The sequence below is a fragment of the Tympanuchus pallidicinctus genome, unplaced genomic scaffold (genome assembly GCF_026119805.1).
Source record: "Tympanuchus pallidicinctus isolate F22 unplaced genomic scaffold, pur_lepc_1.0 scaffold8, whole genome shotgun sequence".
Classification (NCBI taxonomy): domain Eukaryota; kingdom Metazoa; phylum Chordata; class Aves; order Galliformes; family Phasianidae; genus Tympanuchus; species Tympanuchus pallidicinctus.
The window spans coordinates 3,901,617-3,914,749 of NW_026294802.1; the positions used below are offsets into that span (position 1 = coordinate 3,901,617).

A 13,133-nucleotide genomic window follows, 5' to 3' on the forward strand; every position below is an offset into this window, starting at 1 on the left:
CCTGCGATCAGCCTCTAGAATAAGCCTACCTCATACTTGTATTTCTGTAAATTTACCAGTTATATTCATCTTCATGCTTATTTCTTAACATCAGACATTCCTAACACTTACAAAATTAATGTACTACATTCTTCAAAGCTATCCTTCAAAAATTCACTAAACCTTATGCATCTTGTATTTAGACCGCAGCCACACAAAACGTTCTACAGGCTTTCCTACAGAATTTTCTACAGAATTCTACAGGCTTCTCTACACTCAAAGAACACCATTGTCACAATCCTCCAACAAAGAAATTAAAACATTATGACATCATAGATAACAAATTAGATGTTCTTTTGTTTACTCGTGCATCTCAGCAGAGAACTTGCTCTTCTGTGAGATACATACATTTCTGAGGAGGAAATCTATTCTTTTATGTGGTATTCACTACCAAGATAACATTTCTATAAGATAAATTTTTTTTAAGAGTTTACAAGAAGTTTAGAAAGAAGGCACTCTTGAAAGTAAGTTCCATAAAGTTACCTAGAATCTTAGGATACTTTAACCAGAATTATCCTCAGTATGTTTACCAGCTAACAGTTGATACTGACTGTAGCATAAAGAGCAAGAGTTGCTTTCTTCTTGAAAACTTGATTATTAACTAAAAAGAGCATAAAGATACATCTTGAAAGAAGGTGATATAAGAATACATGTTGAAAAAAAACCTTTAAAAATGGTTTAAAGTGTAGTTAGTTAAATCTTTTCCATTTAATTAACAGAAAGAGAATACATCATTGCAATGTAACTGACCAAATGCCCCTGTTTGCTTATTATGGTCAGGAGAGGAACAGACAAAACACTGAAGAGGTTCACAAAAACCACAGTAAGAACACCAGGCTCAGCTCCTTATACTTCAAAAGATTCATCAAAATATAAAAGAAGTTTATTCATTAGATATGGTATGTTTTCTTAGTGATTAATTATGGAAGTCAAAATCTGGTCTATACATGATTCTTCAGGATATCTAACCCGTGACAGAATAAATTCAGGCATAGAAGTTTACACCTGTGGTTTCAAAGCGACTGTGTATTTTCTGTGTGTATGCTTGCCTTAAATAAAGGGTTTGTCTTTCTATCCAGTAGTTGAGAGACTGTAAAAGAAATGAGATTGTGGCCCATATGCATGACCATGCTAATAAAATTCACCTTCTTTAAACATGCACAATGAACAACACAGTGAGTGTAAGCATGTTTACATATAGAAGGATAGCTTTGATAGGTAAGATTAGTCAGAAGAATTATTACATAAAATAATACTTAAAAGATTAGGATACCTTGTATTTCTTTCTCTTTTTTTATTTTTCCCCAAGAAAATATCACCTGTGAAAAACAAATCTTAGCAGATTTTATGGGTTTTGTTACCCAAACTTGAACAGAGATAGCTGATTAAACAAAACCATCTATGTTTCACAGTAAAGCAGTGGAAACAGTACTTTACTGTTTCCTAAGAGGACTACCAGCGACTTTATAAGATTGCAGACCTGTTTCTCAGCATTGATCCTGGCTGACTCCTCTTGTGCTAGCACCATTTCTCGCTCTGCAGTTATCTGAACACTTTCTCTGAGTGCCTCTTCCAATTCTTCAATCCGATCATCCTTTTTACGCAGATTGTCCTGGAAAATGATGGGAGACCAGGTGAAGAAGACTTGTTTGGGACTACAGCCTTTCAGTCAACCATGTTCTATGCCAAGCAAAATCTGATTCTCCCTACCAAGGTGCAATTGCAGGCAAATTATCTTCACACAAGGGAAAGAAAGATGAAGTGATGCAAGAATAGGAAGAAGATCACAGTAAAGAGAAAGAAAAAGCTAGCAAAGTAGGACCTCAAAGCAAGAGGGTTTGCCCTCTCATCAGGCACATCACAGTCTTGCCAGATTAAACAGAATAGCTAAGCAAGTTTTGCTTGTGAATGAAGATTAGTAAGCAGTTCCAAAGAAGGAGAGTAGCCAGAATTGGTGGGAAGCAGGCACGCAGAATTGTCCATTTGCTCACACATTCACCAGCAGGCATGGTAAAACGGGAAACAAAGCACTGCAGTCTTGCAACTTGCTACTTCCAGGTTAAGTGAGAGAAAAACAAATATCAACCAAACAGAATTTTCTCTTGTTCAGATAAGACTTAAAGGAAGTTTTTTCAACAACTATCTAGGAATTAAGAATGGCAGTTTAAACCTCAGAAAGCTAAGTACCAAGACTATCTGAAAATACATTCTTCAATTAAGAACATCTTCACAGTTGTAGGTTCCGAAGTCCCACCTATAGTCAAAGACCATGGAAGGAAACTCTCCTCAGAAAGTATATGGTTTAATTGGCAATAATATAATTTTTAAAATGATATTCAAAATGAATGGCATTCTTATTTGTATAGAAGACCCGTATTTTCTTAATATTGCTAGGAAAATAATTGTGTATCTTCTGCCTCTGCTGTAGTTCTGCTGTAGTAGCTTGGACAAAAGACTGCACACCAGGCTGTCCCCAGGAGCATTGCTGCTTAACAAATCCATCAGAAATGACCAGCTTGATGGAAGATTTCTGCTTTTCTCATCTTGCAGATCAATTTAGATCATATGGTTCAGATCAGATATTAGTGCATGCTTAAGTTAATGCAAAGGCTTTTTAGACAGCTCAGCAGTAGTGGAAGAATCAAATATTTTTTCCCTTTGGTTTTTGCATTTCCCTTTTTATCAGGTTTAATCCTTAGTCTTCTGTCCTGACTGATATTTTCCACTGTTTCTCTGTGCTTCATGTCATATAAAGATTAAGGATAAAGACAACTTATGTGGAAAAAAACAAAAAACAAAAACAAAAAAAAACAAAAATTTTGTAATGCCAAAATGAATCGCTGTAGTTCTAAAGAGCGAACCTTATTCCTTAATTGCTGCTCCCCAGGACTTTCAGTACATCACCAAAGACAGTGCCATATGAACACCAGTTCTGGCAGTCTCATTACTTCTGAAGAGAACTTTCCAGCAGAGATGCAAAACTTTGTATCCAAACAGTACAAGACTCCTGGCTCCACTGCTCTTACACAGAGAAAGGCTAGTTCAACCACTAGCAAAGGCAGAGAGATTTGCCAGGTTTTGCAGATGGACAAGCTTTCTGCTGTTGGTTATTTCCAAAGCAGGTTCACAAGGCAAGTAACCACTGATTTCTAAAGACACAACCGAAGAGATCTTCATTTAAAAAATCAGAGTTGCAGAACATATTTTAATACTTTCTAAAACCTACTGAAACACTGATAAAGTCTTCCAAAACTACTTCATGGTTATGATTAGTCTAACTGAAGATTCAAATAGAAACAGAGTGCAGTCTTGAAAACTATTTACTCTCCAATCTACATTCTGTGGGGAACATCAATTGTACGTCTTGATATTATTCACGGATAGCCAAGGAAGTGTGAAAGTATACCTCTCCATTTCTAACAACAGAAGTGGAGACGGTGCATTTGAACAGCTGCGTGTAAAACTGAAACTGGTTTAAAATTAGAGTGTAGAATGGAGCACTGTAACGTGTATTGTATGCCAACCTTCATCATCATAGGCCAACATTTAAGAGGTTAATTCAACACGGCAAAGTTCTCTGTCCAGACAGGTGAATCCTTCAGAGACAGGAAAAAGAGTAGCTCATGGTATGGAAACTGTGCAACTCAGTACCACATCACCTGCACTTGAAAAGTCTACAATTACATATTTTTTTCTAAAATAATATGTGAACTTTCATATATAGACTGGAGAATTGCAAGTTTAAAAAGAAGACAACAGTGCTAGAAAAACAAAAAAACTGCCAGAAATGATGATTTTAAACTTCTGTCAAATGTTCATTACCCATCTAGTAAATTAAGTTTGGTTGCAAACATCCACCTTCTGTCTCAAACCAACAGTTCAAAGAGCAGTGATAGTTTCTTGCTTGCTCTTAACAGTACCACAGTGCGACTACCCGCTTTACAAAATGACGTCTATGCCTGGAAGAGCAGAGGAACTGCTGCACAGTCAGACACCAGCAGCACTCCAAAGGGGAGAATAATTTCAGGAAACTTTTAAATAAATGTTTTGTTTCCATCCATTCTTTTTCCATCATGAAATGATCAGTATTTGATTTTATTTTTTGTTTTTAACACACGCTGCTGTTTCAAACACAACACTCCAATAGAGAAAAAAATAAATGAAGCCAAACCAGCATTTGCCTTTTAAAATACCAGCAGTGTTTTCCCAATTGCTTGGCTCAACAGTCTGAAACATGATAGGCTCATGTTGAACATCAACCCATGCTGCTCCTGTGGCTTTCCTCTTTTTAATTCCATGAAATATTTTATCGCTATTATGAGAAGCAGTAAACTTTGAAGAAAGTACTGTATAAATTGTAACTACCATCACCTATTATGTCAGGAGTTTTCTACAGAAAGAGAATATTTTGACATTTAATTCTACAGATCGTTCTGGAAAACTGATACTGAAAATCAGAATTTTAGAAAGGAAATCAGAAACCTTTCAACATGAACAGAATACAAAAATGCCCTCTCGAGATGAGGAGGCTGTGATAATGCTGGTACTCTACTGCAGGAAAAAGAAAACTGTTATCTCCCAATTTTTCACATGCTGCTGAAGCAGGTAACCCCAATAGTGAAATGTATTTATTCTCTTAAATAGGGGACTAGAGCACAACTTGAATTACTTTCTACATATAATAAAATGTGACACAGAGTGCAAGTTTCTCACTGGCTATTCTGATGAAATTGCATAGTGGTAGACCATAGCAGTTTCCTTTCACAAATCTTATACACGACTATACAGAAAGAAAAAGGAAGTGTTACTTACCTGTACAGTAACTGGATTCTTTGAGATGCATTACCTACCCAAACATCTCCATGACCCTCACTCAGCTCTGCGCCCAAGTCCCGTATGTGTGAGATTCAATGGCAGAGAGGGAATTAAACATGGACAGGGAGATAGCTCTGCCTTTATGCTCACTGGTGACACCACAATGAAAATGAAAAACCCAGTCGATGCTGTGGGAGTGCCAGGAGTTCAGGCACAATATGATTTTTTCTACAAACACTATGATCCTGCAGCTGATCCATATGCAAAACCCATTCCAATACATGCCTGTCTTAAAGACTGAAAGGAAAAGGAGGTGTGACTGACACACATTTCTGGACTTTTTATTTCACTTCAGGAAGGAAGTGGTGGGATGTCCAAGTGATGCATATTAAAAGGATGTATCAAATTAATCTTTCCTTCGTTTGTAATGTGTTATCTGCCATGAAGCTTTGTGAAAATGCATGAAATCGGATGCAAGTTTTCACCAAGGCATTTAGGTTCAATTAAACCTGAGGTATCCTGGCAAACTTCTGTGTAACTACAGCTTTGTGGCTTAACTTTACTGTTGGAATTGAAATTTAGATGAATTTCTCTGGTTAACTCTTGGGAAAGATTAGTTAATAGTCTGAGAGGGCAATTAACTGCTCCTTTTGACTGTTAAAAGAATTCCTAGAACTAGCCAATCACCTAGGTAGGGAAAGATCATTTTCATATAAACCCATAATTAATGTAATTAAGCACATTTTGCCCTTTGTACTTCCATAGATGAGAAAGGAAGAAGACATTACTGCAGTGTTGGTTGCTCTGCTGCACTGCTAAGCCCAGGAGGAAAGTTGCTATGACAAAATCAGAAATCTAAACTTAAGAAGAGAGGAACTGATGAATATAAATCATCATGAATTTTTGCTGCTCTTTCCTCTGAAAAATACTTGTAAAAACCTGAAGGCCTTTTTAAGAAAGGCTTAAGTGAATATTCAATGTTGTGGTATCAAAAGGTGAAATTAATGTCTCATTTTATTTTGGAAGCAAATAATCACAGTTATTTAAAACTCAAGTGAGTGTAGTTGGACCTCTTTCATTTGGTTCCATGCTGCTAAACTGCTTGCAGAGGTCTCTGAACAAGAAAAGAATGAAAATTTGTCACTCATAAATGGAGGAATCTCTCTTTCACTGATGAGATTCTTTTGACTTACTGGGTTTTCAAATATATATATATATATGTATATATAGGGTAAATATTGTGGCATGGAGGTTGGAACTTGATGATTCTTGAGGTCCCAAGCCATTCTGTGATTCTATGATGATTCTGTGATTTGCTGAAGAAGATGGCAATAAAAGAAAAAATGCATGCTGTCTTGAAGAGTGCTTGAAGAACAAAATAAGAAAAGACTATTAGTTCCTAATGGGGGAAATACCTGTAGGGTAGTTTATAACTTGGTTCCAAGATGTACATAAACATGGATCCAATATTAATGATTCTGAAACCAAAGTAGCAGAGGCAAACATTTGTGTAATAGCTGGTTCTATATATATTGATGGGTATGAGTAAAAAACTGAGTTGAAGGAACGATTACTATCAGTGCTAAAGCTACTATCATCAGTGTTGCATACAGATGCATTGACACTCTCAAATGGTGAAAGAAGTGCAGAGTTTGCTTGTGATGGTGAAACCTCGATCTGTCTGGGCAAAAGTTGGGTAAGTAGAAACATTAAATTCATATGACGTCTCTGTCTCTCACACAGTAAGACACAAAGGGCTTCTTCCTAAGTACAGAAACAGCATATGTAATTACCACAAGTTCCTGAATGAAAGGAATAGTCTGAGAGCTGAAAAGAATTGCCAAGTAGGAGATCCTCCACTAATGTTTCCATATCTTTGGCATGCTCAAAGACTGAGATACATGATGACAACTCATTAGGACAACATATGTCAACATCTGGAAAACTGTGTCTGCCAAATAAGACACATGAATTGGAATTCTAGCCTGACAAGTTGCCTAAATGAAGAAAAATAACTTCAGGAGACAATAGGAGAAAAATTGCAATAGAAGAATTTCATTCCATTAGGGACTGAAAGGGAAGTGAGATGAAGCCGGCCACAGCATTGCTTTAAAAACATGAGGGACTGCAGAAGGGGCTGAACACATTCGCCTGAGAATGCTGCAACAAAAAAAGAGAAGATGTGGACACCCAGAATATATTTGCACTTGCGGATCATCAGTTGCAGGGAAAAAAAATATTCTAGTAGAAAATGTTTAAAAAAATATTGCCAGTCAATGTAAGATAAATATGATTGAGTTAGTATATTAACAATAACAACAAAAAAAAGGACAAAAAAAGCATAACAAGGCCAACAATTTATGAGAAACAGCCAGTGAATTTCTGTTTTGAAGGAGATAGGTAATAGAAAAACTGAGTGGGACAGTGTAATCCTGTAGATATAAATGAGCTATAAACGATGCCGCTCACAAAAATATCTGCTCTTGTACGTGAGAGGACTGCACAACATAAATGTTACATGTGCATTGACTTGAGAAAATCACAGACAAGTAGAGAAGTTACTAACACGCTCAGTAATGAAAATGAAAAGCCACGTAGCTTTTCTGTCCTGCACAAAGTCCTCATGGCTTGCTACAACATGGCTATTAAGGAGGTCTTCATGGCTACTACGGAGTAAAGAAAAAAACCAATACCCGGATAGTAAAATATGTCTATAAGACATCACGACAAGTTTATGATGGGAAATTAGTTGAGTGTCAAGATTACTTACACAGAAGCTGACTGAAGAGTTAAGCATTTATAAAAAGAAAAACAACCAACGCTCTTCTCTCCATGTGAAGAAAAGAAATATGGTACTAATTAATCTATCAAGCATTATGTGAACTCACTTCTGTTCTCAAACATATAGGTCACAAAGAAGCAGTAAAGCAAACATGGACATGACAGTGCTATACGACAGCAATACCACTAGAAGATAGATATAACTGAAAGCAATAATTTTGAAGTATATCAGGATGTAAGCAGTATTCTGCATGTCACACATGTATAACCCTAAAGGCAGAATGTGCATATATTTTTTCCCTAAAATGCACTTACATGGAAGGAAAAAAAAAAGTCATGAAAAGCCAGAAAACATCGGCAGTAAAGGCACAGCATAAAAGATATTACCTGAATACATACACATTACTATTAACAGATCCACTTGAAATGAAGAGGAAATAAAAGGTGAGAAAAAAATCTTAGCGCAGAGAAACAATTTCTCATGTCTGTTTCTTGAGCACACAGAAAGCCCTTAACAAAATTTCTGTATACTGGTATTGTTACCTGAAATACTGCTTAGAAATGTTTCTGACCATTATCCAATATGTCTATAAAATGTGCGAACAGTGCCAGCCATTCAGACTTTTTTATTGCAAGACATGTTATAGGCTACCACTCACAGCTGTGTTATTTTCAAAAAACATTCCCAAAGCATACAGCTTTAGCAGCAATGTGAGATACATAGAGCTTGCAGGTAATGGTAGGAAAGGATCCTAATCAATACCAATTGAATACAGTATCCATCATAAAGCTCTGTATTTCCAGTACAAAGTACGAACTTCAGTGGAATTGCACTGCAATCTGGATTAGTTATACACTGTTTGAAGGTGGATGGAGAGGAAGGAGAAGAAAAGGACCAGCATTTAAGGACAATGTGACACAGAGTGGCCTAAAAGGGAATGGCAGAACAAAATAGATACTGGCAACTTCTCTCACCATGTTTTTTGATACTTCTTTCCTCTTATTTCAACCTAGGCATGCCAAATGCAGCAATCAGATAGGCATGCTCATTTTGTAAATGCAGTTCTCATTAGTAACAACTGAGACAGGTCAATGCACCTTGTCAATACTAACAACGAGGTTTACCATTTAACAGCTTGTTAGGGTGCTAAGAGCATTAAAATTCTGCTTCATCTGTGGCAAATTACCTGTTTTAATACCTACAGGGACTATTCTTCTATGTAACCATACTGGGTTGCTGCACTGGTGATTGGAATAAGACCTAAGGCTGACAATGTAGCTGTGAAAATGTGAGAAAGGCAATAGGTTTCTCACTGTATTTTATTTTTCTGTGAGAGGTTAATCAGGGAAATACTACTGTAAAAACATTTCTTCTTCACACACAAATCAAAACTATGACTCGAGACACCTCAAGTTCATATGGGACTCCAACAAAAAATAGTGACAGTTTAAACTGCACTATTAGTAACTTTGAAACCGTAAGTTATTCCCTTGGTATGCCTCTATTCCGCTAAACTCTCCTTCGCAACATTAGTCCTGTCAACATTAGTGTACTGATACATCACAGCAGCTGTAAGATCTACTTTTCTTTTGTTCAAATATATGAAAAAAAAAAAACAATAAAAAACAACCCTGTCATACACCTTAACCTGATAATTGTTTATTACATAGCCAGTGTTATGTATAACTAGTAATTCAATATCCATGACTAATACTGTCTCAAAATGGACACTGAGTATCCTCAATAAATTGACAAGTCAGAAATTTTGCCTCATTTAGAGAAAATGCTGTATTTGCCACGTTTGACCAGGAGCATTGCCTCTATATAAAGCAATACATAGTACCATACCATTAGGACATTAAGACATAGACACAATGCAAAAATTGTTTACAGGTTAAGAGTATCCAATGATTCCAAAAGGAGGAAGTGAAAAGAATACGAATAGTAACTAGCATAGAAAACTGTACATTAGAAGGGCATGAATAAGTGTTGGTACATTGAATCCCATTAACTTTTATTCTCTCTTTCCAAAAGAGGTTTTGGAAAATCATCTGACCTTAAAGACACTAAGACTTAGAATTCAGGCATTGGCAACAAAAGACGTTGAATTGCTGGAAGCATTCAGAGAAGAGCAATGAAGCTGGTGAAGGGCCAGAAAAGAGTTACGGGGAGTGAATGAAGGAACCAGGATTGTTTAGTGTAGAATAGGCTCAGGGAAGATTTAACTGCCCTCTGAAAGGAGGCTGCAGCAAGGAAGGCATTGGTCTCTTTCCTCAGGTTACAAGCCTCCAGTTGTGCCAGTGGAGGTTTAGGCTGGATATCAGGAACAATTTCTTTATGGAGAGGGTGCTGAGGCATTGGAATGGGCTGCCCAGGGAAGTGGTGGAGTCCCCATCCCTTGAGGGTATTTAAGAGACGTGTGGATGTGGTACTTGGGGACATGGTTTACTAGTGGAACTTGATAGTACTAGATTGATGACTGACTTCCGAACAAAATGATTTTATGAAATGATTTTCTATGAGAAAACAACACAGCGTCCTAAACTGAATTTGCTAGTGAATTTTAACTAAATATAGACATTTTCTAGAATGTTAAGGAGATAATCCTTTAATCATCAGTGAGAGACCAGGTGATACAAACAAAGTTTCTCCCACCATCTGTATTCAGATCCGAATGTACCTCAAACAAAATGCAACAGCTGAAAGGACTGATGCTAACTAGCCTCTATCAGTTATGAATACATGACTTGTACCCTAAGCCTCAATGCCAGCTAATAGTTACACATCACAGTAAGAGTAGTTGTTCTCTTACATGTGAAGAGCATGTAAACTTTAGTTAAAGAGGAAACTTCAATAGGCAAAGTGCTAATTGAAGAAGAATAGGCTTGTTTCTACAGGAAAAGAACAGTAGCTTAAGGATAATTTGGATGTCTTGCTAAGCAAGATTAAGGAATAATACTGAATTAGAATGAAGTAAATTAGGTTTATTATTATGAGATCAATCACATGAATATTTTTAAAGCAAATACCGAAGCACTTGTTGCCACAGGTATATACCATAAAGAAAAAAAAAAAGTATATTATAAATATTTCAAAATAAATTATGAACATTATCTTCAGGTGACCAGCATCACCTCATCTTATTTTGTTGGTCAAAACAAAAAAAAAGGCAGAACAGCAACTTTACTATGCAATGAAACTACAAAATGAGCTGCAGCAACTGGACATTCTTATTCCTGGGGAGAGATGAGTTAGAAACAATTTTCAACACAGCAAGTAAAAACAAGAAAAGCTTAAGGGAGAAAGAAAAAAAAACAGAAGACGGAAAAATGCGAATTTATTGCCATTTCTCAGGCTCATGAAATAAAACACTAAAGTGAAAAGAGAGCTGTTTTTCCCCTTGAATGTATTCCTATTGTTTTGCTTAAATCTGGCCCTCAAATGTTTTCTGCTCTCAGGAGAGACCTCCTCACAGGAACCACACCATGTTGTCAACAGTTACATTAATCTCTCTGACAGTTTTTAGGAAAGGAGTTTGAACTCAGATACTAATCTAGGAAGAAAAAAAAAAAAAAAAAAAAAAAAAGCCCTTGCAAAAAACATCCAGTGGTTAAGGTCGCTGGCACGCACTCAGCAGCCCAGTCTTCACAGTCCTTAGTTTCTGGCATATCATAAAGGGTACCAACAGAGCTCTTTGCCAAACAGGCAACAGTACAAATAGCAGGTTTCTTCTTCTACTGACACCTAATGTTTCTGCAGTAACAACTGGGTGAAAGTGTGTCTGGAGAATAATATGCCTGAGGGATCACAGAGAAATGTGAGGATATAGGGAGTCTTCTTTCCTCTATGAAGAACTCTTAAGCTTTATAATAGCTTTCTCTCACTACAAATCTCAGTTTGGAAATAAGGAAATATCAGGAAAACTGGGAGACTGCTTAATTCCAGCTTGTAGGTAGTGACTTTCAGGAATTTTTTCCAGCTGCTTGTTCAAAATTGCAGAGCATTTTTACATTATATAAGAAGACAGAGTAAGACGGTTCATCTTTTAAAAGAAGGGAAGGCAGGGTGTTACGTCTGACTTGAACCTCATACATGTGCGGTAAACTACACTGTAATGTGAAAACAGAGCAGATGGCTAAGTGTCTGTCCAGGGAGACACTGATCCATTCTAAATATCAAGTCTGCTCTCATGCTTAGTTTCTGTGAATGTTATGGTAACAAACACTCTGTCAGGATTGCTCTCACCTGGTCAAATATAGGAGGCAATTCCTTAACAATTCCTTCATGGTATAAACTTCTATTACATAGAAACTACAGATTCTGTCTCTATAAGGGCTGCCAAATCAAATTAAAGAACAGGACCATGTATTTATTCTGATGCTCAAAAATGTGTATTAGACTTCAGTGGAAAGAAAAACGTGCATCTCCCTGCCTTAACACAATCAAACAGTTCATATTGTGAGAAATATGTTTCTGAGACAAATAACTTTCTGTTCGAAACTGCATTATTTTTGTTGTGGCTTCACGCAACGCTATAAAGGGAAGCAACAACGAAGTTGCTTAGACCTTGTAAGTACATATCAGAAAAAAATGGCTTCACTAAAATTTGAGATAGGGCTGCTGCCACAGTGTGTCACAGCTCAGAATGGAAGAAAATTAAACCTCAAAAATCTCAGAAATATCAGAAAACTCAAAAATAAGTAAGGTCCCTTTTTAATGGTCACTGGTGCTACTGTATTCTCTGCCTGTGCGCAGTTATTTGGAAAAACAGCTATCAGACTTGTGTATGGAAAACTAGGAACACTGCTGCTTGAGGCAGACCCAGGTAAATACTCCTAAGGATGAATGAACAAGACAGCTTGCTTTGATGAACCTGCTTTTACTAAATGGAGAACCTACTGTTTTGCAAAGTCCATCAGGTCTGTATGTAGAAGAGTAAGTTGTGAATATGACTAATATTCCTAATAACAGAACCTGATATGAGCAGATGCTGCAGGACTTTACTTCATCTCTTCTTGTTTATTAATTTTCCCACCTTCTCCTGTTTACCTTCCTACAATCTGTTAGCAAGCCTTCATGATCTTCCTTGAAATAAAGACGCACTTTGTTACATCAATAGAGAAAATGGAGGAACCTTCTCTTTTAGTCAGAGGGTCATTTTTGCATGCACTGCTGCCCTGTTGAGATAGAAATTCAGGCATGCCTAATTATGATCTTTTAATGCCTGAAAATAGGCTAAAATTCAAAGTACTCCTCAAATAGAAACTTCAGCATAAGTCACAAAAAACCTAGCTATAAGGTTTGGAACTCCTCCCAGACATCCAGGAAAGTTAGGAAAAGCTCTCTTGACAGGGAGAGTTATGACATGATAAGAACAAGAACTAGTTTTTCTCCAGGCATCTGCCACAGTTAAATGTTTGCTGTATCTACAGTAACTGCACACACTGTGCTGAAAATTACAGCCCTCCAAATAAGCACAGAATGTAATGTTTGTGGA

General features: G+C 36.8%; 2 protein-coding genes across 9 annotated transcripts in view; one reads left to right on the top strand and one right to left on the bottom strand.

Moving 5' to 3' along the window:
- Positions 1 to 13,133, top strand: part of NINJ2 (ninjurin 2) — a 508,566-nt gene that overhangs the window by 149,032 nt on the left and 346,401 nt on the right. The gene's annotated exons all lie outside the window — the stretch shown is intronic.
- Positions 1 to 13,133, bottom strand: part of ERC1 (ELKS/RAB6-interacting/CAST family member 1) — a 292,584-nt gene that overhangs the window by 119,938 nt on the left and 159,513 nt on the right. For 5 of the 8 annotated variants that reach the window (XM_052667563.1, XM_052667564.1, XM_052667562.1 and 2 more), the window contains one exon: positions 1,520 to 1,651. The exons of the other annotated variants lie outside the window; for them this stretch is intronic. In XM_052667563.1, coding sequence (XP_052523523.1) covers positions 1,520 to 1,651 — 132 coding nt within the window. The remainder of the gene's footprint in view (positions 1 to 1,519; positions 1,652 to 13,133) is intronic. 8 annotated transcript variants of the gene reach the window in all.